The sequence below is a fragment of the Cervus elaphus genome, chromosome 20 (assembly GCF_910594005.1).
Source record: "Cervus elaphus chromosome 20, mCerEla1.1, whole genome shotgun sequence".
Taxonomy (NCBI): Eukaryota; Metazoa; Chordata; class Mammalia; order Artiodactyla; family Cervidae; genus Cervus; species Cervus elaphus.
The window spans coordinates 140452890-140478595 of NC_057834.1; the positions used below are offsets into that span (position 1 = coordinate 140452890).

Consider the following 25706-nt stretch of genomic DNA (forward strand, 5'->3'; position numbering starts at 1 on the left):
GTGACTCTCTAGCAGGCAAGTCTGGAAGGCCAAAGCCCCCCCCGAATCATTTGCATCCTGAGCCCTGTGGTGCAGGGCCAGATCGGAAGTGCGTGCGGGGCTTCGTCATGGGGAATTCCCCGAGAAAAGTGTCGGTGGTGGGATGTCGGGAGTGGGAGTGAGCACGCCCTCGGACGCCTCAGCCAATGAGGAGCTTGTGCGTGCGGGGGTGGGGCTGTGGGAAAGCCATCAAAGGCCCGAGGGGGCGGGGCCCAGGCCCTTTTTCAGAGAAGCACCGTCTGAGGGAAGGAGGCTTCGTCGTGCAGCTGCAGGTAGGAGATGCAAAGACTCTTGGGCCTTGATTGCAGAGACCCGGGGGCTGCTTCGGCGCACGGGGGTGGTGCGTGTCCGTCTCCCTTCAACGTCTTCCCCGGAGGGCAAGGTTGTCGGCCCAGCGCCGCTGGTGCGGATGCCCTTCGGGGACCCTGTGTCCCTGAGGGGCCGTCGCCGGCGGTTGGGCGGCCCCAGCGGGGTGACTTGGCTCCTGGGTCAGCAGGGCTGGCGCCTGGCCACCAAGTCGCCCTGAGTTGGAGGGGGCCGTGGGGGGTCGGGGCTGGGCTTCAGAATCTGGGGAACACCTGCTACGTGAATGCAGCGCTGCAGTGTCTGAGCCACACGCCGCCCCTGGCCAGCTGGATGGTGTCCCAGCAGCACGCCACCCTCTGTCCGGCCCGCACCTCCTGCACGCTCTGTGCCATGCGAGCTCACGTGACCCGAGCCCTCCTTCACCCGGGAGAGGTGATCCTGCCCCACAAGGACCTGCTGGCGGGCTTCCGCACACACCGGCAGGAAGATGCCCACGAGTTTCTGATGTTCACTCTGAATGCCATGCAGCAAGGGTGCTTGAGTGCATCCCAGCCGTCGGGCCATCCCTCCGAGGACACCACCCTCATCCGGCAGATCTTCGGCGGGACGTGGAGGTCTCAGATCCAGTGTCTCCACTGCCTCGGTGTCTCGGACACGTTCGACCCTTATCTGGACATCAGCCTGGATATCACGGCGGCTCAGAGTGTGGAGCAAGCTCTGAGAGAGCTGGTGAAGCCCGAGAAGCTGGACGCTGAAAACGCCTATGACTGTGGCCTTTGTCTCCGGAAGGTGCCTGCCACCAAGAGGTTGACTTTGCACAGCACGTCCCAGGTCCTGGTGCTGGTGCTGAAGCGGTTGACACAGGTGAGCGGGGCCAAAAGGGCTCAGGAAGTGCGCTATCCCCAGTGCCTCGACCTGCAGCCCTACACGTCTGAGCGGAAGGCAGGGCCACTGGCCTACGTGCTCTATGCCGTGCTGGTGCACTCCGGGTGGAGCTGTGAGCGAGGACACTACTTTTCCTACGTGCCAGCGGGCAACGGCCAGTGGTATAAGATGGACGATGCCAAGGTGAGCGCCTGTGACGCGAGTGCTGCCCTGAGCCAGAGCGCCTACGTGCTCTTCTACTCCCGGGAGGGTGCGTGGCAAGGGGGTGCTGGGGGAGGGCCCGCGGCCCCCCTCACGGCTGACCCCACACACGCCGGGGAGCCTGACCCCGCCGGCCCCGGGGAGCCTGCGGGAGACGCCAGCGGCAGAGCTCCTGGGTCCCAGGTGTCCCCGGGGGACACAGAGGTCGAAGGAATCAGCTTAGAGCAGTGGAGACGCCTCCAAGAGCACAAGCGGCCGAAGCCGGCCTTCGACCTCCGGAAGATCCAGTCGGCCCTGCCTGCCGGCGCAGTCGTGATTCACCAGTCCACACACGGAGGAGGGAGACACGGCAAGCTGCCTGAACAGGAGCACGACAGGCTCGACCGGCCCAGCACGGACAGCCCGCCTCCGGGCCCGACGAGCGTTGGCAACGGCCCTTGTGCCAGCGGGAGGGCCCGAGCGACCAAGAGGAAGAACAAGAAGCCGCGGCCATCTCTGGGGCTGTGGCGGTAGGTAGGCTCTGAGGCACATGCGTGAAGACGCCCAGGCACACTCTGCGTGCGGCACTCCCTGTGTGACGCAGCAAGCGTTCCCGGCGAGGAGCGAGTTCCTCTCGGCGGTGTGGCTGGTGCAGCCTCCTGGAAAAAGGCGGGGTCTGCAGTGTGCCCGGGGCCACGGTCTTCACCTGGATCTTGCTGAGCGGCCGAGCTCTCGAGGGCTGGCTCTGCTGGGAAGTTACTGGAGAGGATGGGGTGCGTGAGCGGGTCTGAGCACGGTCCGAGGGCCTCGCACTTCTGTGGGGCTGGGAGAGTCCTCTCTGGATGGGACTTGGGGTGTGGGTTTGCCTTTCTTTCCCCGTCTGCATTCTCTGGCCGCACCGCTGGCCTCTGGTGAGTGACGCGGCAGGGAGACGCCTCCCAGTACGCCCACAGCCAGCCGAGCAAGGAGACGATCTCCTGAGCCCTCCAGGGGGCAGGGAGCAGCGGGTGCAGGTGCGTGAATCGTCTCCTTCTGGCCGGTCAGGCTCTCGAAAACGCCCCAAACGTCGAGCAGGGTCTGGGGAGAAGATGGGCGACCAGGCTCTATGGGTGGAATGTCCTTGGGAGGCGTAGTGCTACCTGGGAAAGGGACCTCCGGCAGGAATGAGGCGGGGATGTCTTCGTCAGCGGCGGGACGCTCGTGCGCAGAGTTGCCTGGGGCTCCATTTCCGGTGCAAGGAGTCTGCTGCAGAAGCTCCAAGTGCCAAACGGGACAAGTGATTCACCGTGCCATGAGCACCACCACCAGCACCACCGGCACCAACACGAAGGCCAAGGGGAGAAGGGCGACCCAATGAGTCCCAAAGAAACTTCTCCGCCAGCATGGCACAGGGGCCTAAGTGGAGATGGGTCATGCAACCGTTCCTTTCTGAAAGCAAAGGTCCTCCCCGCACTGAGGAAAGACCCAAGGCTGCCCTAGATCGTGAGAGCTAGACAACTGGACATCCGACTCTGCCCATCCTATGTGTCAGTCCGTTGTGTCGTCCAGCTTGGCCACGGACAAACGGCGCTGGATGCGATGAGACGCGGCCGGCCTCGGAAGGGTCTGGCGCGGTGGGGAAACTGTCCTTTCCTAGCTGCTTTCCCGCCTGCCTCGTCATCCCGCGACCTGGTGGAGGGGCGCTCGAGGACCCGTATCGATCCCCCCTTGCGGTTTCTTTCTTTCTCTTGGTTGCCGGCTTCAAACCCAAAACCCTCCATCAAACGGTGGACCTGCAATTAGCGATTTAGCATCTCAGACCTAGAGGGACAACTGTGGCTCCTGACCGCGCTAGTCGGCTTGGCAAGGAACAGAGAATGTTCCGCTGGCTTTTTCTCCCCGCATGGTTACCTACAAAGCACCGTGCCCACCACACGCAGAGAGGAAAAAGAATGACGAGCAGTATCTTCCCCCAAGAACACGAACAAGCGTGCCCTGGACTAGGAATTCGAGCCACACACAGGCCGCCCTCATTATCACCACCAATCTTCCTCTGCCCCATCGCCTCAAATGGACTTACTGCTTGCCCCATCCACACCCTCTGAAGACGAAGAAGAAGAAGAAGAAGAAGAAGAAAGAAGATGGAGAAGAAGAAGAAGATGGAGAAGGGGAAGGAGAAGGAGAAGGAGACAGGGAAGGAGGTGAAGAAGTTGGAGAAGGAGAAGAAGTTGAAGCAGGAGAAGAAGGAGAAGAATGGTGATTGGAATGGCGTGGCAGAGGGAATGGGAAGGTCGCCTGATGCTGGGGGAAATCCGTGCAAAAGAGAGACAGATACTGGCTGATCTGGCTTCTCTGTGCCCTAGGAAGGAGGCAAAAGGACAGCAAGTTTGTGAGCAAGTGCGTCATAAAGCACAAAGCAGTAGGGTCCTGGGATGGGATGGGGCAGCGGGAGGTGGGAGGGGTGCAGTAGGCTAAGGAAGAAAGCGGGGTCAGGACCGTCTTTTCCTAGTAAGGATCAACAGAATCACCACATCAGCTATGGGAAACCCATGCACTGTGGATCGCCCGTAGTGCTGGAAGGCAAGCATAATGTCGAGGTCGGGAGAGCAAACAAACATACATGTCTCACACCAAGAAGGAAACCCACAGTCATCCTCCTCCAGGAGGGAAGTCTGTTTATACCTTAGGTTATAGTGCGTTTTGAGCCCCTACATAGGAAAGATGACTCTCGAAGTCAACTAGTATAATTAAAGTAGAAACAGAGAATAAAAACAAGCAAAAAAAATAATAAAATGAATAGAACATAGAAAAAAATTAAAAAATGAACGAATACACAGAAAAAAAAAAAGAAGAAGAAATAAAGAACAAGACAACTAAGATTGCAAAGGGGCTGAAGAAAAGAATCCAAAGCTGCAGCGAGCCTATGGCGTTCTGAAAGAGCTCACTTTGGACCATGACCAACGGCCCCAAAGGGAGAAAAGCATATGTGCCACACTCGCGGCATCTCTTGGTGCTAGGACCCTGAACGCTAGAAGAGTGGCTCGTGAGAAAGCATCGAAATGGGAGTGGACCTCAGTCGAGGGCAAAGTTGAGGCAAGGGTTTCTTGTTGTCCGGGGAGGGGTTGTCCTCAGGCAGGGGTCTGGGCTGGGGAGACCCCTCAAGGGGAGAGGGTAGGTGGGCAGACATATGTTTCCACAAGTGTGTTAGGATCTGAAGGGTGAGCCCACGGAATTCCTCCCCAGCCCGCATGTGTGTGCTGAACTTGGAAGCCCTGCAGTGACTCTCTAGCAGGCAAGTCTGGAAGGCCAAAGCCCCCCCCGAATCATTTGCATCCTGAGCCCTGTGGTGCAGGGCCAGATCGGAAGTGCGTGCGGGGCTTCGTCATGGGGAATTCCCCGAGAAAAGTGTCGGTGGTGGGATGTCGGGAGTGGGAGTGAGCACGCCCTCGGACGCCTCAGCCAATGAGGAGCTTGTGCGTGCGGGGGTGGGGCTGTGGGAAAGCCATCAAAGGCCCGAGGGGGCGGGGCCCAGGCCCTTTTTCAGAGAAGCACCGTCTGAGGGAAGGAGGCTTCGTCGTGCAGCTGCAGGTAGGAGATGCAAAGACTCTTGGGCCTTGATTGCAGAGACCCGGGGGCTGCTTCGGCGCACGGGGGTGGTGCGTGTCCGTCTCCCTTCAACGTCTTCCCCGGAGGGCAAGGTTGTCGGCCCAGCGCCGCTGGTGCGGATGCCCTTCGGGGACCCTGTGTCCCTGAGGGGCCGTCGCTGGCGGTTGGGCGGCCCCAGCGGGGTGACTTGGCTCCTGGGTCAGCAGGGCTGGCGCCTGGCCACCAAGTCGCCCTGAGTTGGAGGGGGCCGTGGGGGGTCGGGGCTGGGCTTCAGAATCTGGGGAACACCTGCTACGTGAATGCAGCGCTGCAGTGTCTGAGCCACACGCCGCCCCTGGCCAGCTGGATGGTGTCCCAGCAGCACGCCACCCTCTGTCCGGCCCGCACCTCCTGCACGCTCTGTGCCATGCGAGCTCACGTGACCCGAGCCCTCCTTCACCCGGGAGAGGTGATCCTGCCCCACAAGGACCTGCTGGCGGGCTTCCACACACACCGGCAGGAAGATGCCCACGAGTTTCTGATGTTCACTCTGAATGCCATGCAGCAAGGGTGCTTGAGTGCATCCCAGCCGTCGGGCCATCCCTCCGAGGACACCACCCTCATCCGGCAGATCTTCGGCGGGACGTGGAGGTCTCAGATCCAGTGTCTCCACTGCCTCGGTGTCTCGGACACGTTCGACCCTTATCTGGACATCAGCCTGGATATCACGGCGGCTCAGAGTGTGGAGCAAGCTCTGAGAGAGCTGGTGAAGCCCGAGAAGCTGGACGCTGAAAACGCCTATGACTGTGGCCTTTGTCTCCGGAAGGTGCCTGCCACCAAGAGGTTGACTTTGCACAGCACGTCCCAGGTCCTGGTGCTGGTGCTGAAGCGGTTGACACAGGTGAGCGGGGCCAAAAGGGCTCAGGAAGTGCGCTATCCCCAGTGCCTCGACCTGCAGCCCTACACGTCTGAGCGGAAGGCAGGGCCACTGGCCTACGTGCTCTATGCCGTGCTGGTGCACTCCGGGTGGAGCTGTGAGCGAGGACACTACTTTTCCTACGTGCGAGCGGGCAACGGCCAGTGGTATAAGATGGACGATGCCAAGGTGAGCGCCTGTGACGCGAGTGCTGCCCTGAGCCAGAGCGCCTACGTGCTCTTCTACTCCCGGGAGGGTGCGTGGCAAGGGGGTGCTGGGGGAGGGCCCGCGGCCCCCCTCACGGCTGACCCCACACACGCCGGGGAGCCTGACCCCGCCGGCCCCGGGGAGCCTGCGGGAGACGCCAGCGGCAGAGCTCCTGGGTCGCAGGTGTCCCCGGGGGACACAGAGGTCGAAGGAATCAGCTTAGAGCAGTGGAGACGCCTCCAAGAGCACAAGCGGCCGAAGCCGGCCTACGACCTCTGGAAGATCCAGTCGGCCCTGCCTGCCGGCGCAGTCGTGATTCACCAGTCCACACACGGAGGAGGCAGACACGGCAAGCTGCCTGAACAGGAGCACGACAGGCTCGACCGGCCCAGCACGGACAGCCCGCCTCCGGGCCCGACGAGCGTTGGCAACGGCCCTTGTGCCAGCGGGAGGGCCCGAGCGACCAAGAGGAAGAACAAGAAGCCGCGGCCATCTCTGGGGCTGTGGCGGTAGGTAGGCTCTGAGGCACATGCGTGAAGACGCCCAGGCACACTCTGCGTGCGGCACGCCCTGTGTGACGCACCAAGCGTTCCCGGCGAGGAGCGAGTTCCTCTCGGCGGTGTGGCTGGTGCAGCCTCCTGGAAAAAGGCGGGGCCTGCAGTGTGCCCGGGGCCACGGTCTTCACCTGGATCGTGCTGAGCGGCCGAGCTCTCGAGGGCTGGCTCTGCTGGGAAGTTACTGGAGAGGATGGGGTGCGTGACCGGGTCTGAGCACGGTCCGAGGGCCTCGCACTTCTGCGGGGCTGGGAGAGTCCTCTCTGGATGGGACTTGGGGTGTGGGTTTGCCTTTCTTTCCCCGTCTGCATTCTCTGGCCGCACCGCTGGCCTCTGGTGAGGGACGCGGCAGGGAGACGCCTCCCAGTACGCCCACAGCCAGCCGAGCAAGGAGACGATCTCCTGAGCCCTCCAGGGGGCAGGGAGGAGCGGGTGCAGGTGCGTGAATCGTCTCCTTCTGGCCGGTCAGGCTCTCGAAAACGCCCCAAACGTCGAGCAGGGTCCGGGGAGAAGATGGGCGACCAGGCTCTATGGGTGGAATGTCCTTGGGAGGCGTAGTGCTACCTGGGAAAGGGACCTCCGGCAGGAATGAGGCGGGGATGTCTTCGTCAGCGGCGGGACGCTCGTGCGCAGAGTTGCCTGGGGCTCCATTTCCGGTGCAAGGAGTCTGCTGCAGAAGCTCCAAGTGCCAAACGGGACAAGTGATTCACCGTGCCATGAGCACCACCACCAGCACCACCGGCACCAACACGAAGGCCAAGGGGAGAAGGGCGACCCACTGAGTCCCAAAGAAACTTCTCCGCCAGCATGGCACAGGGGCCTAAGTGGAGATGGGTCATGCAACCGTTCCTTTCTGAAAGCAAAGGTCCTCCCCGCACTGAGGAAAGACCCAAGGCTGCCCTAGATCGTGAGAGCTAGACAACTGGACATCCGACTCTGCCCATCCTATGTGTCAGTCCGTTGTGTCGTCCAGCTTGGCCACGGACAAACGGCGCTGGATGCGATGAGACGCGGCCGGCCTCGGAAGGGTCTGGCGCGGTGGGGAAACTGTCCTTTCCTAGCTGCTTTCCCGCCTGCCTCGTCATCCCGCGACCTGGTGGAGGGGCGCTCGAGGACCCGTATCGATCCCCCCTTGCGGTTTCTTTCTTTCTCTTGGTTGCCGGCTTCAAACCCAAAACCCTCCATCAAACGGTGGACCTGCAATTAGCGATTTAGCATCTCAGACCTAGAGGGACAACTGTGGCTCCTGACCGCGCTAGTCGGCTTGGCAAGGAACAGAGAATGTTCCGCTGGCTTTTTCTCCCCGCATGGTTACCTACAAAGCACCGTGCCCACCACACGCAGAGAGGAAAAAGAATGACGAGCAGTATCTTCCCCCAAGAACACGAACAAGCGTGCCCTGGACTAGGAATTCGAGCCACACACAGGCCGCCCTCATTATCACCACCAATCTTCCTCTGCCCCATCGCCTCAAATGGACTTACTGCTTGCCCCATCCACACCCTCTGAAGACGAAGAAGAAGAAGAAGAAGAAGAAGAAAGAAGATGGAGAAGAAGAAGAAGATGGAGAAGGGGAAGGAGAAGGAGAAGGAGACAGGGAAGGAGGTGAAGAAGTTGGAGAAGGAGAAGAAGTTGAAGCAGGAGAAGAAGGAGAAGAATGGTGATTGGAATGGCGTGGCAGAGGGAATGGGAAGGTCGCCTGATGCTGGGGGAAATCCGTGCAAAAGAGAGACAGATACTGGCTGATCTGGCTTCTCTGTGCCCTAGGAAGGAGGCAAAAGGACAGCAAGTTTGTGAGCAAGTGCGTCATAAAGCACAAAGCAGTAGGGTCCTGGGATGGGATGGGGCAGCGGGAGGTGGGAGGGGTGCAGTAGGCTAAGGAAGAAAGCGGGGTCAGGACCGTCTTTTCCTAGTAAGGATCAACAGAATCACCACATCAGCTATGGGAAACCCATGCACTGTGGATCGCCCGTAGTGCTGGAAGGCAAGCATAATGTCGAGGTCGGGAGAGCAAACAAACATACATGTCTCACACCAAGAAGGAAACCCACAGTCATCCTCCTCCAGGAGGGAAGTCTGTTTATACCTTAGGTTATAGTGCGTTTTGAGCCCCTACATAGGAAAGATGACTCTCGAAGTCAACTAGTATAATTAAAGTAGAAACAGAGAATAAAAACAAGCAAAAAAAATAATAAAATGAATAGAACATAGAAAAAAATTAAAAAATGAACGAATACACAGAAAAAAAAAAAGAAGAAGAAATAAAGAACAAGACAACTAAGATTGCAAAGGGGCTGAAGAAAAGAATCCAAAGCTGCAGCGAGCCTATGGCGTTCTGAAAGAGCTCACTTTGGACCATGACCAACGGCCCCAAAGGGAGAAAAGCATATGTGCCACACTCGCGGCATCTCTTGGTGCTAGGACCCTGAACGCTAGAAGAGTGGCTCGTGAGAAAGCATCGAAATGGGAGTGGACCTCAGTCGAGGGCAAAGTTGAGGCAAGGGTTTCTTGTTGTCCGGGGAGGGGTTGTCCTCAGGCAGGGGTCTGGGCTGGGGAGACCCCTCAAGGGGAGAGGGTAGGTGGGCAGACATATGTTTCCACAAGTGTGTTAGGATCTGAAGGGTGAGCCCACGGAATTCCTCCCCAGCCCGCATGTGTGTGCTGAACTTGGAAGCCCTGCAGTGACTCTCTAGCAGGCAAGTCTGGAAGGCCAAAGCCCCCCCCGAATCATTTGCATCCTGAGCCCTGTGGTGCAGGGCCAGATCGGAAGTGCGTGCGGGGCTTCGTCATGGGGAATTCCCCGAGAAAAGTGTCGGTGGTGGGATGTCGGGAGTGGGAGTGAGCACGCCCTCGGACGCCTCAGCCAATGAGGAGCTTGTGCGTGCGGGGGTGGGGCTGTGGGAAAGCCATCAAAGGCCCGAGGGGGCGGGGCCCAGGCCCTTTTTCAGAGAAGCACCGTCTGAGGGAAGGAGGCTTCGTCGTGCAGCTGCAGGTAGGAGATGCAAAGACTCTTGGGCCTTGATTGCAGAGACCCGGGGGCTGCTTCGGCGCACGGGGGTGGTGCGTGTCCGTCTCCCTTCAACGTCTTCCCCGGAGGGCAAGGTTGTCGGCCCAGCGCCGCTGGTGCGGATGCCCTTCGGGGACCCTGTGTCCCTGAGGGGCCGTCGCTGGCGGTTGGGCGGCCCCAGCGGGGTGACTTGGCTCCTGGGTCAGCAGGGCTGGCGCCTGGCCACCAAGTCGCCCTGAGTTGGAGGGGGCCGTGGGGGGTCGGGGCTGGGCTTCAGAATCTGGGGAACACCTGCTACGTGAATGCAGCGCTGCAGTGTCTGAGCCACACGCCGCCCCTGGCCAGCTGGATGGTGTCCCAGCAGCACGCCACCCTCTGTCCGGCCCGCACCTCCTGCACGCTCTGTGCCATGCGAGCTCACGTGACCCGAGCCCTCCTTCACCCGGGAGAGGTGATCCTGCCCCACAAGGACCTGCTGGCGGGCTTCCACACACACCGGCAGGAAGATGCCCACGAGTTTCTGATGTTCACTCTGAATGCCATGCAGCAAGGGTGCTTGAGTGCATCCCAGCCGTCGGGCCATCCCTCCGAGGACACCACCCTCATCCGGCAGATCTTCGGCGGGACGTGGAGGTCTCAGATCCAGTGTCTCCACTGCCTCGGTGTCTCGGACACGTTCGACCCTTATCTGGACATCAGCCTGGATATCACGGCGGCTCAGAGTGTGGAGCAAGCTCTGAGAGAGCTGGTGAAGCCCGAGAAGCTGGACGCTGAAAACGCCTATGACTGTGGCCTTTGTCTCCGGAAGGTGCCTGCCACCAAGAGGTTGACTTTGCACAGCACGTCCCAGGTCCTGGTGCTGGTGCTGAAGCGGTTGACACAGGTGAGCGGGGCCAAAAGGGCTCAGGAAGTGCGCTATCCCCAGTGCCTCGACCTGCAGCCCTACACGTCTGAGCGGAAGGCAGGGCCACTGGCCTACGTGCTCTATGCCGTGCTGGTGCACTCCGGGTGGAGCTGTGAGCGAGGACACTACTTTTCCTACGTGCGAGCGGGCAACGGCCAGTGGTATAAGATGGACGATGCCAAGGTGAGCGCCTGTGACGCGAGTGCTGCCCTGAGCCAGAGCGCCTACGTGCTCTTCTACTCCCGGGAGGGTGCGTGGCAAGGGGGTGCTGGGGGAGGGCCCGCGGCCCCCCTCACGGCTGACCCCACACACGCCGGGGAGCCTGACCCCGCCGGCCCCGGGGAGCCTGCGGGAGACGCCAGCGGCAGAGCTCCTGGGTCGCAGGTGTCCCCGGGGGACACAGAGGTCGAAGGAATCAGCTTAGAGCAGTGGAGACGCCTCCAAGAGCACAAGCGGCCGAAGCCGGCCTACGACCTCTGGAAGATCCAGTCGGCCCTGCCTGCCGGCGCAGTCGTGATTCACCAGTCCACACACGGAGGAGGCAGACACGGCAAGCTGCCTGAACAGGAGCACGACAGGCTCGACCGGCCCAGCACGGACAGCCCGCCTCCGGGCCCGACGAGCGTTGGCAACGGCCCTTGTGCCAGCGGGAGGGCCCGAGCGACCAAGAGGAAGAACAAGAAGCCGCGGCCATCTCTGGGGCTGTGGCGGTAGGTAGGCTCTGAGGCACATGCGTGAAGACGCCCAGGCACACTCTGCGTGCGGCACGCCCTGTGTGACGCACCAAGCGTTCCCGGCGAGGAGCGAGTTCCTCTCGGCGGTGTGGCTGGTGCAGCCTCCTGGAAAAAGGCGGGGCCTGCAGTGTGCCCGGGGCCACGGTCTTCACCTGGATCGTGCTGAGCGGCCGAGCTCTCGAGGGCTGGCTCTGCTGGGAAGTTACTGGAGAGGATGGGGTGCGTGACCGGGTCTGAGCACGGTCCGAGGGCCTCGCACTTCTGCGGGGCTGGGAGAGTCCTCTCTGGATGGGACTTGGGGTGTGGGTTTGCCTTTCTTTCCCCGTCTGCATTCTCTGGCCGCACCGCTGGCCTCTGGTGAGTGACGCGGCAGGGAGACGCCTCCCAGTACGCCCACAGCCAGCCGAGCAAGGAGACGATCTCCTGAGCCCTCCAGGGGGCAGGGAGGAGCGGGTGCAGGTGCGTGAATCGTCTCCTTCTGGCCGGTCAGGCTCTCGAAAACGCCCCAAACGTCGAGCAGGGTCCGGGGAGAAGATGGGCGACCAGGCTCTATGGGTGGAATGTCCTTGGGAGGCGTAGTGCTACCTGGGAAAGGGACCTCCGGCAGGAATGAGGCGGGGATGTCTTCGTCAGCGGCGGGACGCTCGTGCGCAGAGTTGCCTGGGGCTCCATTTCCGGTGCAAGGAGTCTGCTGCAGAAGCTCCAAGTGCCAAACGGGACAAGTGATTCACCGTGCCATGAGCACCACCACCAGCACCACCGGCACCAACACGAAGGCCAAGGGGAGAAGGGCGACCCACTGAGTCCCAAAGAAACTTCTCCGCCAGCATGGCACAGGGGCCTAAGTGGAGATGGGTCATGCAACCGTTCCTTTCTGAAAGCAAAGGTCCTCCCCGCACTGAGGAAAGACCCAAGGCTGCCCTAGATCGTGAGAGCTAGACAACTGGACATCCGACTCTGCCCATCCTATGTGTCAGTCCGTTGTGTCGTCCAGCTTGGCCACGGACAAACGCCGCTGGATGCGATGAGACGCGGCCGGCCTCGGAAGGGTCTGGCGCGGTGGGGAAACTGTCCTTTCCTAGCTGCTTTCCCGCCTGCCTCGTCATCCCGCGACCTGGTGGAGGGGCGCTCGAGGACCCGTATCGATCCCCCCTTGCGGTTTCTTTCTTTCTCTTGGTTGCCGGCTTCAAACCCAAAACCCTCCATCAAACGGTGGACCTGCAATTAGCGATTTAGCATCTCAGACCTAGAGGGACAACTGTGGCTCCTGACCGCGCTAGTCGGCTTGGCAAGGAACAGAGAATGTTCCGCTGGCTTTTTCTCCCCGCATGGTTACCTACAAAGCACCGTGCCCACCACACGCAGAGAGGAAAAAGAATGACGAGCAGTATCTTCCCCCAAGAACACGAACAAGCGTGCCCTGGACTAGGAATTCGAGCCACACACAGGCCGCCCTCATTATCACCACCAATCTTCCTCTGCCCCATCGCCTCAAATGGACTTACTGCTTGCCCCATCCACACCCTCTGAAGACGAAGAAGAAGAAGAAGAAGAAGAAGAAGAAAGAAGATGGAGAAGAAGAAGAAGATGGAGAAGGGGAAGGAGAAGGAGAAGGAGACAGGGAAGGAGGTGAAGAAGTTGGAGAAGGAGAAGAAGTTGAAGCAGGAGAAGAAGGAGAAGAATGGTGATTGGAATGGCGTGGCAGAGGGAATGGGAAGGTCGCCTGATGCTGGGGGAAATCCGTGCAAAAGAGAGACAGATACTGGCTGATCTGGCTTCTCTGTGCCCTAGGAAGGAGGCAAAAGGACAGCAAGTTTGTGAGCAAGTGCGTCATAAAGCACAAAGCAGTAGGGTCCTGGGATGGGATGGGGCAGCGGGAGGTGGGAGGGGTGCAGTAGGCTAAGGAAGAAAGCGGGGTCAGGACCGTCTTTTCCTAGTAAGGATCAACAGAATCACCACATCAGCTATGGGAAACCCATGCACTGTGGATCGCCCGTAGTGCTGGAAGGCAAGCATAATGTCGAGGTCGGGAGAGCAAACAAACATACATGTCTCACACCAAGAAGGAAACCCACAGTCATCCTCCTCCAGGAGGGAAGTCTGTTTATACCTTAGGTTATAGTGCGTTTTGAGCCCCTACATAGGAAAGATGACTCTCGAAGTCAACTAGTATAATTAAAGTAGAAACAGAGAATAAAAACAAGCAAAAAAAATAATAAAATGAATAGAACATAGAAAAAAATTAAAAAATGAACGAATACACAGAAAAAAAAAAGAAGAAGAAATAAAGAACAAGACAACTAAGATTGCAAAGGGGCTGAAGAAAAGAATCCAAAGCTGCAGCGAGCCTATGGCGTTCTGAAAGAGCTCACTTTGGACCATGACCAACGGCCCCAAAGGGAGAAAAGCATATGTGCCACACTCGCGGCATCTCTTGGTGCTAGGACCCTGAACGCTAGAAGAGTGGCTCGTGAGAAAGCATCGAAATGGGAGTGGACCTCAGTCGAGGGCAAAGTTGAGGCAAGGGTTTCTTGTTGTCCGGGGAGGGGTTGTCCTCAGGCAGGGGTCTGGGCTGGGGAGACCCCTCAAGGGGAGAGGGTAGGTGGGCAGACATATGTTTCCACAAGTGTGTTAGGATCTGAAGGGTGAGCCCACGGAATTCCTCCCCAGCCCGCATGTGTGTGCTGAACTTGGAAGCCCTGCAGTGACTCTCTAGCAGGCAAGTCTGGAAGGCCAAAGCCCCCCCCGAATCATTTGCATCCTGAGCCCTGTGGTGCAGGGCCAGATCGGAAGTGCGTGCGGGGCTTCGTCATGGGGAATTCCCCGAGAAAAGTGTCGGTGGTGGGAGGTCGGGAGTGGGAGTGAGCACGCCCTCGGACGCCTCAGCCAATGAGGAGCTTGTGCGTGCGGGGGTGGGGCTGTGGGAAAGCCATCAAAGGCCCGAGGGGGCGGGGCCCAGGCCCTTTTTCAGAGAAGCACCGTCTGAGGGAAGGAGGCTTCGTCGTGCAGCTGCAGGTAGGAGATGCAAAGACTCTTGGGCCTTGATTGCAGAGACCCGGGGGCTGCTTCGGCGCACGGGGGTGGTGCGTGTCCGTCTCCCTTCAACGTCTTCCCCGGAGGGCAAGGTTGTCGGCCCAGAGCCGCTGGTGCGGATGCCCTTCGGGGACCCTGTGTCCCTGAGGGGCCGTCGCTGGCGGTTGGGCGGCCCCAGCGGGGTGACTTGGCTCCTGGGTCAGCAGGGCTGGCGCCTGGCCACCAAGTCGCCCTGAGTTGGAGGGGGCCGTGGGGGGTCGGGGCTGGGCTTCAGAATCTGGGGAACACCTGCTACGTGAATGCAGCGCTGCAGTGTCTGAGCCACACGCCGCCCCTGGCCAGCTGGATGGTGTCCCAGAAGCACGCCACCCTCTGTCCGGCCCGCACCTCCTGCACGCTCTGTGCCATGCGAGCTCACGTGACCCGAGCCCTCCTTCACCCGGGAGAGGTGATCCTGCCCCACAAGGACCTGCTGGCGGGCTTCCACACACACCGGCAGGAAGATGCCCACGAGTTTCTGATGTTCACTCTGAATGCCATGCAGCAAGGGTGCTTGAGTGCATCCCAGCCGTCGGGCCATCCCTCCGAGGACACCACCCTCATCCGGCAGATCTTCGGCGGGACGTGGAGGTCTCAGATCCAGTGTCTCCACTGCCTCGGTGTCTCGGACACGTTCGACCCTTATCTGGACATCAGCCTGGATATCACGGCGGCTCAGAGTGTGGAGCAAGCTCTGAGAGAGCTGGTGAAGCCCGAGAAGCTGGACGCTGAAAACGCCTATGACTGTGGCCTTTGTCTCCGGAAGGTGCCTGCCACCAAGAGGTTGACTTTGCACAGCACGTCCCAGGTCCTGGTGCTGGTGCTGAAGCGGTTGACACAGGTGAGCGGGGCCAAAAGGGCTCAGGAAGTGCGCTATCCCCAGTGCCTCGACCTGCAGCCCTACACGTCTGAGCGGAAGGCAGGGCCACGGGCCTACGTGCTCTATGCCGTGCTGGTGCACTCCGGGTGGAGCTGTGAGCGAGGACACTACTTTTCCTACGTGCGAGCGGGCAACGGCCAGTGGTATAAGATGGACGATGCCAAGGTGAGCGCCTGTGACGCGAGTGCTGCCCTGAGCCAGAGCGCCTACGTGCTCTTCTACTCCCGGGAGGGTGCGTGGCAAGGGGGTGCTGGGGGAGGGCCCGCGGCCCCCCTCACGGCTGACCCCACACACGCCGGGGAGCCTGACCCCGCCGGCCCCGGGGAGCCTGCGGGAGACGCCAGCGGCAGAGCTCCTGGGTCGCAGGTGTCCCCGGGGGACACAGAGGTCGAAGGAATCAGCTTAGAGCAGTGGAGACGCCTCCAAGAGCACAAGCGGCCGAAGCCGGCCTTCGACCTCCGGAAGATCCAGTCGGCCCTGCCTGCCGGCACAGTCGTGATTCACCAGTCCACACACGGAGGAGGCAGACACAGCAAGCTGCCTGAACAGGAGCACGACCGCCTCGGCCATTGCAGCACCGACAGCCCGCCTCCGGGCCTGACGAGCGTTGGCAACAGCCCTTGTGCCAGCGGGAGGGCCCGAGAGACCAAGAGGAAGAACAAGAAGCCGCGGCCATCTCTGGGCCTGTGGCGGTAGGTAGGCTCTGAGGCACATGCCTGCAGAAGCCCAGGCACACGCTGCGTGCGGCTCGCCCTGTGTGACGCACCAAGCGTTCCCGGCGAGGAGCGAGTTCCTCTCGGCGGTGTGGCTGGTGCAGCCTCCTGGAAAAAGGCGGGGCCTGCAGTGTGCCCGGGGCCACGGTCTTCACCTGGATCGTGCTGAGTGGCCGAGCTCTCGAGGGCTGGCTCTGCTGGGAAGTTACTGGAGAGGATGGGGTGCGTGAGCGGGTCTGAGCACGGTCCGAGGGCCTCGCACTTCTGCGGGGCTGGGAGAGTCCTCTCTGGATGGGACTTGGGGTGTGGGTTTGCCTTTCTTTCCCCGTCTGCATTCTCTGGCCGCACCGCTGGCCTCTGGTGAGTGACGCGGCAGGGAGACGCCTCCCAGTACGCCCACAGCCAGCCGAGCAAGGAGACGATCTCCTGAGCCCTCCAGGGGGCAGGGAGGAGCGGGTGCAGGTGCGTGAATCGTCTCCTTCTGGCCGGTCAGGCTCTCGAAAACGCCCCAAACGTCGAGCAGGGTCCGGGGAGAAGATGGGCGACCAGGCTCTATGGGTGGAATGTCCTTGGGAGGCGTAGTGCTACCTGGGAAAGGGACCTCCGGCAGGAATGAGGCGGGGATGTCTTCGTCAGCGGCGGGACGCTCGTGCGCAGAGTTGCCTGGGGCTGCATTTCCGGTGCAAGGAGTCTGCTGCAGAAGCTCCAAGTGCCAAACGGGACAAGTGATTCACCGTGCCATGAGCACCACCACCAGCACCACCGGCACCAACACGAAGGCCAAGGGGAGAAGGGCGACCCAATGAGTCCCAAAGAAACTTCTCCGCCAGCATGGCACAGGGGCCTAAGTGGAGATGGGTCATGCAACCGTTCCTTTCTGAAAGCAAAGGTCCTCCCCGCACTGAGGAAAGACCCAAGGCTGCCCTAGATTGTGAGAGCTAGACAACTGGACATCCGACTCTGCCCATCCTATGTGTCAGTCCGTTGTGTCGTCCAGCTTGGCCACGGACAACCGCGGCTGGATGCGATGAGACGCGGCCGGCCTCGGAAGGGTCTGGCGCGGTGGGGAAACTGTCCTTTCCTAGCTGCTTTCCCGCCTGCCTCGTCATCCCGCGACCTGGTGGAGGGGCGCTCGAGGACCCGTATCGATCCCCCCTTGCGGTTTCTTTCTTTCTCTTGGTTGCCGGCTTCAAACCCAAAACCCTCCATCAAACGGTGGACCTGCAATTAGCGATTTAGCATCTCAGACCTAGAGGGACAACTGTGGCTCCTGACCGCGCTAGTCGGCTTGGCAAGGAACAGAGAATGTTCCGCTGGCTTTTTCTCCCCGCACGGTTACCTACAAAGCACCGTGCCCACCACACGCAGAGAGGAAAAAGAATGACGAGCAGTATCTTTCCCCAAGAAGACGAACAAGCGTGCCCTGGACTAGGAATTCGAGCCACACACAGGCCGCCCTCATTATCACCACCAATCTTCCTCTGCCCCATCGCCTCAAATGGACTTACTGCTTGCCCCATCCACACCCTCTGAAGACGAAGAAGAAAAAGAAGAAGAAAGAAGATGGAGAAGAAGAAGAAGATGGAGAAGGGGAAGGAGAAGGAGAAGGAGACAGGGAAGGAGGTGAAGAAGTTGGAGAAGGAGAAGAAGTTGAAGCAGGAGAAGAAGGAGAAGAATGGTGATTGGAATGGCGTGGCAGAGGGAATGGGAAGGTCGCCTGATGCTGGGGGAAATCCGTGCAAAAGAGAGACAGATACTGGCTGATCTGGCTTCTCTGTGCCCTAGGAAGGAGGCAAAAGGACAGCAAGTTTGTGAGCAAGTGCGTCATAAAGCACAAAGCAGGAGGGTCCTGGGATGGGATGGGGCAGCGGGAGGTGGGAGGGGTGCAGTAGGCTAAGGAAGAAAGCGGGGTCAGGACCGTCTTTTCCTAGTAAGGATCAACAGAATCACCACATCAGCTATGGGAAACCCATGCACTGTGGATCGCCCGTAGTGCTGGAAGGCAAGCATAATGTCGAGGTCAGGAGAGCAAACAAACATACATGTCTCACATCAAGAAGGAAACCCACAGTCATCCTCCTCCAGGAGGGAAGTCTGTTTATACCTTAGGTTATAGTGCGTTTTGAGCCCCTACATAGGAAAGATGACTCTCGAAGTCAACTAGTATAATTAAAGTAGAAACAGAGAATAAAAACAAGCAAAAAAAATAATAAAATGAATAGAACATAGAAAAAAATTAAAAAATGAACGAATACACAGAAAAAAAAAAAGAAGAAGAAATAAAGAACAAGACAACTAAGATTGCAAAGGGGCTGAAGAAAAGAATCCAAAGCTGCAGCGAGCCTATGGCGTTCTGAAAGAGCTCACTTTGGACCATGACCAACGGCCCCAAAGGGAGAAAAGCATATGTGCCACACTCGCGGCATCTCTTGGTGCTAGGACCCTGAACGCTAGAAGAGTGGCTCGTGAGAAAGCATCGAAATGGGAGTGGACCTCAGTCGAGGGCAAAGTTGAGGCAAGGGTTTCTTGTTGTCCGGGGAGGGGTTGTCCTCAGGCAGGGGTCTGGGCTGGGGAGACCCCTCAAGGGGAGAGGGTAGGTGGGCAGACATATGTTTCCACAAGTGTGTTAGGATCTGAAGGGTGAGCCCACGGAATTCCTCCCCAGCCCGCATGTGTGTGCTGAACTTGGAAGCCCTGCAGTGACTCTCTAGCAGGCAAGTCTGGAAGGCCAAAGCCCCCCCCGAATCATTTGCATCCTGAGCCCTGTGGTGCAGGGCCAGATCGGAAGTGCGTGCGGGGCTTCGTCATGGGGAATTCCCCGAGAAAAGTGTCGGTGGTGGGATGTCGGGAGTGGGAGTGAGCACGCCCTCGGACGCCTCAGCCAATGAGGAGCTTGTGCGTGCGGGGGTGGGGCTGTGGGAAAGCCATCAAAGGCCCGAGGGGGCGGGGCCCAGGCCCTTTTTCAGAGAAGCACCGTCTGAGGGAAGGAGGCTTCGTCGTGCAGCTGCAGGTAGGAGATGCAAAGACTCTTGGGCCTTGATTGCAGAGACCCGGGGGCTGCTTCGGCGCACGGGGGTGGTGCGTGTCCGTCTCCCTTCAACGTCTTCCCCGGAGGGCAAGGTTGTCGGCCCAGCGCCGCTGGTGCGGATGCCCTTCGGGGACCCTGTGTCCCTGAGGGGCCGTCGCTGGCGGTTGGGCGGCCCCAGCGGGGTGACTTGGCTCCTGGGTCAGCAGGGCTGGCGCCTGGCCACCAAGTCGCCCTGAGTTGGAGGGGGCCGTGGGGGGTCGGGGCTGGGCTTCAGAATCTGGGGAACACCTGCTACGTGAATGCAGCGCTGCAGTGTCTGAGCCACACGCCGCCCCTGGCCAGCTGGATGGTGTCCCAGCAGCACGCCACCCTCTGTCCGGCCCGCACCTCCTGCACGCTCTGTGCCATGCGAGCTCACGTGACCCGAGCCCTCCTTCACCCGGGAGAGGTGATCCTGCCCCACAAGGACCTGCTGGCGGGCTTCCACACACACCGGCAGGAAGATGCCCACGAGTTTCTGATGTTCACTCTGAATGCCATGCAGCAAGGGTGCTTGAGTGCATCCCAGCCGTCGGGCCATCCCTCCGAGGACACCACCCTCATCCGGCAGATCTTCGGCGGGACGTGGAGGTCTCAGATCCAGTGTCTCCACTGCCTCGGTGTCTCGGACACGTTCGACCCTTATCTGGACATCAGCCTGGATATCACGGCGGCTCAGAGTGTGGAGCAAGCTCTGAGAGAGCTGGTGAAGCCCGAGAAGCTGGACGCTGAAAACGCCTATGACTGTGGCCTTTGTCTCCGCAAGGTGCCTGCCACCAAGAGGTTGACTTTGCACAGCACGTCCCAGGTCCTGGTGCTGGTGCTGAAGCGGTTGACACAGGTGAGCGGGGCCAAAAGGGCTCAGGAAGTGCGCTATCCCCAGTGCCTCGACCTGCAGCCCTACACGTCTGAGCGGAAGGCAGGGCCACTGGCCTACGTGCTCTATGCCGTGCTGGTGCACTCCGGGTGGAGCTGTGAGCGAGGACACTACTTTTCCTACGTGCGAGCGGGCAACGGCCAGTGGTATAAGATGGACGATGCCAAGGTGAGCGCCTGTGACGCGAGTGCTGCCCTGAGCCAGAGCGCCTACGTGCTCTTCTACTCCCGGGAGGGTGCGTGGCAAGGGGGTGCTGGGGGAGGGCCCGCGGCCCCCCTCACGGCTGACCCCACACACGCCGGGGAGCCTGACCCCGCCGGCCCCGGGGAGCCTGCGGGAGACGCCAGCGGCAGAGCTCCTGGGTCGCAGGTGTCCCCGGGGGACACAGAGGTCGAAGGAATCAGCTTAGAGCAGTGGAGACGCCTCCAAGAGCACAAGCGGCCGAAGCCGGCCTTCGACCTCCGGAAGATCCAGTCGGCCCTGCCTGCCGGCGCAGTCGTGATTCACCAGTCCACACACGGAGGAGGCAGACACGGCAAGCTGCCTGAACAGGAGCACGACAGGCTCGACCGGCCCAGCACGGACAGCCCGCCTCCGGGCCCGACGAGCGTTGGCAACGGCCCTTGTGCCAGCGGGAGGGCCCGAGCGACCAAGAGGAAGAACAAGAAGCCGCGGCCATCTCTGGGGCTGTGGCGGTAGGTAGGCTCTGAGGCACATGCGTGAAGACGCCCAGGCACACTCTGCGTGCGGCACGCCCTGTGTGACGCACCAAGCGTTCCCGGCGAGGAGCGAGTTCCTCTCGGCGGTGTGGCTGGTGCAGCCTCCTGGAAAAAGGCGGGGCCTGCAGTGTGCCCGGGGCCACGGTCTTCACCTGGATCTTGCTGAGCGGCCGAGCTCTCGAGGGCTGGCTCTGCTGGGAAGTTACTGGAGAGGATGGGGTGCGTGAGCGGGTCTGAGCACGGTCCGAGGGCCTCGCACTTCTGCGGGGCTGGGAGAGTCCTCTCTGGATGGGACTTGGGGTGTGGGTTTGCCTTTCTTTCCCCGTCTGCATTCTCTGGCCGCACCGCTGGCCTCTGGTGAGTGACGCGGCAGGGAGACGCCTCCCAGTACGCCCACAGCCAGCCGAGCAAGGAGATGATCTCCTGAGCCCTCCAGGGGGCAGGGAGGAGCGGGTGCAGGTGCGTGAATCGTCTCCTTCTGGCCGGTCAGGCTCTCGAAAACGCCCCAAACGTCGAGCAGGGTCCGGGGAGAAGATGGGCGACCAGGCTCTATGGGTGGAATGTCCTTGGGAGGCGTAGTGCTACCTGGGAAAGGGACCTCCGGCAGGAATGAGGCGGGGATGTCTTCGTCAGCGGCGGGACGCTCGTGCGCAGAGTTGCCTGGGGCTCCATTTCCGGTGCAAGGAGTCTGCTGCAGAAGCTCCAAGTGCCAAACGGGACAAGTGATTCACCGTGCCATGAGCACCACCACCAGCACCACCGGCACCAACACGAAGGCCAAGGGGAGAAGGGCGACCCAATGAGTCCCAAAGAAACTTCTCCGCCAGCATGGCACAGGGGCCTAAGTGGAGATGGGTCATGCAACCGTTCCTTTCTGAAAGCAAAGGTCCTCCCCGCACTGAGGAAAGACCCAAGGCTGCCCTAGATCGTGAGAGCTAGACAACTGGACATCCGACTCTGCCCATCCTATGTGTCAGTCCGTTGTGTCGTCCAGCTTGGCCACGGACAAACGCCGCTGGATGCGATGAGACGCGGCCGGCCTCGGAAGGGTCTGGCGCGGTGGGGAAACTGTCCTTTCCTAGCTGCTTTCCCGCCTGCCTCGTCATCCCGCGACCTGGTGGAGGGGCGCTCGAGGACCCGTATCGATCCCCCCTTGCGGTTTCTTTCTTTCTCTTGGTTGCCGGCTTCAAACCCAAAACCCTCCATCAAACGGTGGACCTGCAATTAGCGATTTAGCATCTCAGACCTAGAGGGACAACTGTGGCTCCTGACCGCGCTAGTCGGCTTGGCAAGGAACAGAGAATGTTCCGCTGGCTTTTTCTCCCCGCATGGTTACCTACAAAGCACCGTGCCCACCACACGCAGAGAGGAAAAAGAATGACGAGCAGTATCTTCCCCCAAGAACACGAACAAGCGTGCCCTGGACTAGGAATTCGAGCCACACACAGGCCGCCCTCATTATCACCACCAATCTTCCTCTGCCCCATCGCCTCAAATGGACTTACTGCTTGCCCCATCCACACCCTCTGAAGACGAAGAAGAAGAAGAAGAAGAAGAAGAAGAAGAAAGAAGATGGAGAAGAAGAAGAAGATGGAGAAGGGGAAGGAGAAGGAGAAGGAGACAGGGAAGGAGGTGAAGAAGTTGGAGAAGGAGAAGAAGTTGAAGCAGGAGAAGAAGGAGAAGAATGGTGATTGGAATGGCGTGGCAGAGGGAATGGGAAGGTCGCCTGATGCTGGGGGAAATCCGTGCAAAAGAGAGACAGATACTGGCTGATCTGGCTTCTCTGTGCCCTAGGAAGGAGGCAAAAGGACAGCAAGTTTGTGAGCAAGTGCGTCATAAAGCACAAAGCAGTAGGGTCCTGGGATGGGATGGGGCAGCGGGAGGTGGGAGGGGTGCAGTAGGCTAAGGAAGAAAGCGGGGTCAGGACCGTCTTTTCCTAGTAAGGATCAACAGAATCACCACATCAGCTATGGGAAACCCATGCACTGTGGATCGCCCGTAGTGCTGGAAGGCAAGCATAATGTCGAGGTCGGGAGAGCAAACAAACATACATGTCTCACACCAAGAAGGAAACCCACAGTCATCCTCCTCCAGGAGGGAAGTCTGTTTATACCTTAGGTTATAGTGCGTTTTGAGCCCCTACATAGGAAAGATGACTCTCGAAGTCAACTAGTATAATTAAAGTAGAAACAGAGAAAAAAAACAAGCAAAAAAAATAATAAAATGAATAGAACATAGAAAAAAATTAAAAAATGAACGAATACACAGAAAAAAAAAAAAGAAGAAGAAATAAAGAACAAGACAACTAAGATTGCAAAGGGGCTGAAGAAAAGAATCCAAAGCTGCAGCGAGCCTATGGCGTTCTGAAAGAGCTCACTTTGGACCATGACCAACGGCCCCAAAGGGAGAAAAGCATATGTGCCACACTCGCGGCATCTCTTGGTGCTAGGACCCTGAACGCTAGAAGAGTGGCTCGTGAGAAAGCATCGAAATGGGAGTGGACCTCAGTCGAGGGCAAAGTTGAGGCAAGGGTTTCTTGTTGTCCGGGGAGGGGTTGTCCTCAGGCAGGGGTCTGGGCTGGGGAGACCCCTCAAGGGGAGAGGGTAGGTGGGCAGACATATGTTTCCACAAGTGTGTTAGGATCTGAAGGGTGAGCCCACGGAATTCCTCCCCAGCCCGCATGTGTGTGCTGAACTTGGAAGCCCTGCAGTGACTCTCTAGCAGGCAAGTCTGGAAGGCCAAAGCCCCCCCCGAATCATTTGCATCCTGAGCCCTGTGGTGCAGGGCCAGATCGGAAGTGCGTGCGGGGCTTCGTCATGGGGAATTCCCCGAGAAAAGTGTCGGTGGTGGGATGTCGGGAGTGGGAGTGAGCACGCCCTCGGACGCCTCAGCCAATGAGGAGCTTGTGCGTGCGGGGGTGGGGCTGTGGGAAAGCCATCAAAGGCCCGAGGGGGCGGGGCCCAGGCCCTTTTTCAGAGAAGCACCGTCTGAGGGAAGGAGGCTTCGTCGTGCAGCTGCAGGTAGGAGATGCAAAGACTCTTGGGCCTTGATTGCAGAGACCCGGGGGCTGCTTCGGCGCACGGGGGTGGTGCGTGTCCGTCTCCCTTCAACGTCTTCCCCGGAGGGCAAGGTTGTCGGCCCAGAGCCGCTGGTGCGGATGCCCTTCGGGGACCCTGTGTCCCTGAGGGGCCGTCGCTGGCGGTTGGGCGGCCCCAGCGGGGTGACTTGGCTCCTGGGTCAGCAGGGCTGGCGCCTGGCCACCAAGTCGCCCTGAGTTGGAGGGGGCCGTGGGGGGTCGGGGCTGGGCTTCAGAATCTGGGGAACACCTGCTACGTGAATGCAGCGCTGCAGTGTCTGAGCCACACGCCGCCCCTGGCCAGCTGGATGGTGTCCCAGCAGCACGCCACCCTCTGTCCGGCCCGCACCTCCTGCACGCTCTGTGCCATGCGAGCTCACGTGACCCGAGCCCTCCTTCACCCGGGAGAGGTGATCCTGCCCCACAAGGACCTGCTGGCGGGCTTCCACACACACCGGCAGGAAGATGCCCACGAGTTTCTGATGTTCACTCTGAATGCCATGCAGCAAGGGTGCTTGAGTGCATCCCAGCCGTCGGGCCATCCCTCCGAGGACACCACCCTCATCCGGCAGATCTTCGGCGGGACGTGGAGGTCTCAGATCCAGTGTCTCCACTGCCTCGGTGTCTCGGACACGTTCGACCCTTATCTGGACATCAGCCTGGATATCACGGCGGCTCAGAGTGTGGAGCAAGCTCTGAGAGAGCTGGTGAAGCCCGAGAAGCTGGACGCTGAAAACGCCTATGACTGTGGCCTTTGTCTCCGCAAGGTGCCTGCCACCAAGAGGTTGACTTTGCACAGCACGTCCCAGGTCCTGGTGCTGGTGCTGAAGCGGTTGACACAGGTGAGTGGGGCCAAAAGGGCTCAGGAAGTGCGCTATCCCCAGTGCCTCGACCTGCAGCCCTACACGTCTGAGCGGAAGGCAGGGCCACTGGCCTACGTGCTCTATGCCGTGCTGGTGCACTCCGGGTGGAGCTGTGAGCGAGGACACTACTTTTCCTACGTGCGAGCGGGCAACGGCCAGTGGTATAAGATGGACGATGCCAAGGTGAGCGCCTGTGACGCGAGTGCTGCCCTGAGCCAGAGCGCCTACGTGCTCTTCTACTCCCGGGAGGGTGCGTGGCAAGGGGGTGCTGGGGGAGGGCCCGCGGCCCCCCTCACGGCTGACCCCACACACGCCGGGGAGCCTGACCCCGCCGGCCCCGGGGAGCCTGCGGGAGACGCCAGCGGCAGAGCTCCTGGGTCGCAGGTGTCCCCGGGGGACACAGAGGTCGAAGGAATCAGCTTAGAGCAGTGGAGACGCCTCCAAGAGCACAAGCGGCCGAAGCCGGCCTTCGACCTCCGGAAGATCCAGTCGGCCCTGCCTGCCGGCGCAGTCGTGATTCACCAGTCCACACACGGAGGAGGCAGACACGGCAAGCTGCCTGAACAGGAGCACGACAGGCTCGACCGGCCCAGCACGGACAGCCCGCCTCCGGGCCCGACGAGCGTTGGCAACGGCCCTTGTGCCAGCGGGAGGGCCCGAGCGACCAAGAGGAAGAACAAGAAGCCGCGGCCATCTCTGGGGCTGTGGCGGTAGGTAGGCTCTGAGGCACATGCGTGAAGACGCCCAGGCACACTCTGCGTGCGGCACGCCCTGTGTGACGCACCAAGCGTTCCCGGCGAGGAGCGAGTTCCTCTCGGCGGTGTGGCTGGTGCAGCCTCCTGGAAAAAGGCGGGGCCTGCAGTGTGCCCGGGGCCACGGTCTTCACCTGGATCGTGCTGAGCGGCCGAGCTCTCGAGGGCTGGCTCTGCTGGGAAGTTACTGGAGAGGATGGGGTGCGTGAGCGGGTCTGAGCACGGTCCGAGGGCCTCGCACTTCTGCGGGGCTGGGAGAGTCCTCTCTGGATGGGACTTGGGGTGTGGGTTTGCCTTTCTTTCCCCGTCTGCATTCTCTGGCCGCACCGCTGGCCTCTGGTGAGTGACGCGGCAGGGAGACGCCTCCCAGTACGCCCACAGCCAGCCGAGC

The 25706-nt window shown here is 60.3% G+C and overlaps 6 protein-coding genes across 6 annotated transcripts; all 6 read left to right on the forward strand.

The window, feature by feature from the left end:
- Positions 1-519: 519 nt before the first annotated feature.
- LOC122677874 (ubiquitin carboxyl-terminal hydrolase 17-like protein 6) lies at positions 520-1473 on the forward strand (the record flags this gene model as incomplete). Its single annotated transcript, XM_043878174.1, has 1 exon — positions 520-1473. A coding segment is annotated over one exon (954 nt), but the record flags the coding sequence as incomplete, so codon positions are not given.
- Positions 1474-4984: 3511 nt separating this feature from the next.
- On the forward strand, positions 4985-6139 carry LOC122676854 (ubiquitin carboxyl-terminal hydrolase 17-like protein 6; the record flags this gene model as incomplete). The annotated part of the gene is made up of 1 exon (XM_043876406.1): positions 4985-6139. A coding segment is annotated over exon 1 (1155 nt), but the record flags the coding sequence as incomplete, so codon positions are not given.
- Positions 6140-9650: 3511 nt separating this feature from the next.
- On the forward strand, positions 9651-10805 carry LOC122676855 (ubiquitin carboxyl-terminal hydrolase 17-like protein 6; the record flags this gene model as incomplete). The annotated part of the gene is made up of 1 exon (XM_043876407.1): positions 9651-10805. A coding segment is annotated over exon 1 (1155 nt), but the record flags the coding sequence as incomplete, so codon positions are not given.
- Positions 10806-12320: 1515 nt separating this feature from the next.
- On the forward strand, positions 12321-15473 carry LOC122676856 (ubiquitin carboxyl-terminal hydrolase 17-like protein 6; the record flags this gene model as incomplete). Its single annotated transcript, XM_043876409.1, has 3 exons — positions 12321-12435; positions 13088-13143; positions 14478-15473. Coding segments are annotated over exons 1-3 (1167 nt in total), but the record flags the coding sequence as incomplete, so codon positions are not given.
- A 3505-nt stretch (positions 15474-18978) lies between these two features.
- LOC122676857 (ubiquitin carboxyl-terminal hydrolase 17-like protein 6) lies at positions 18979-20133 on the forward strand (the record flags this gene model as incomplete). Its single annotated transcript, XM_043876410.1, has 1 exon — positions 18979-20133. A coding segment is annotated over exon 1 (1155 nt), but the record flags the coding sequence as incomplete, so codon positions are not given.
- A 1515-nt stretch (positions 20134-21648) lies between these two features.
- On the forward strand, positions 21649-24806 carry LOC122676858 (ubiquitin carboxyl-terminal hydrolase 17-like protein 6; the record flags this gene model as incomplete). The annotated part of the gene is made up of 3 exons (XM_043876411.1): positions 21649-21763; positions 22419-22474; positions 23811-24806. Coding segments are annotated over exons 1-3 (1167 nt in total), but the record flags the coding sequence as incomplete, so codon positions are not given.
- Positions 24807-25706: the final 900 nt, after the last annotated feature.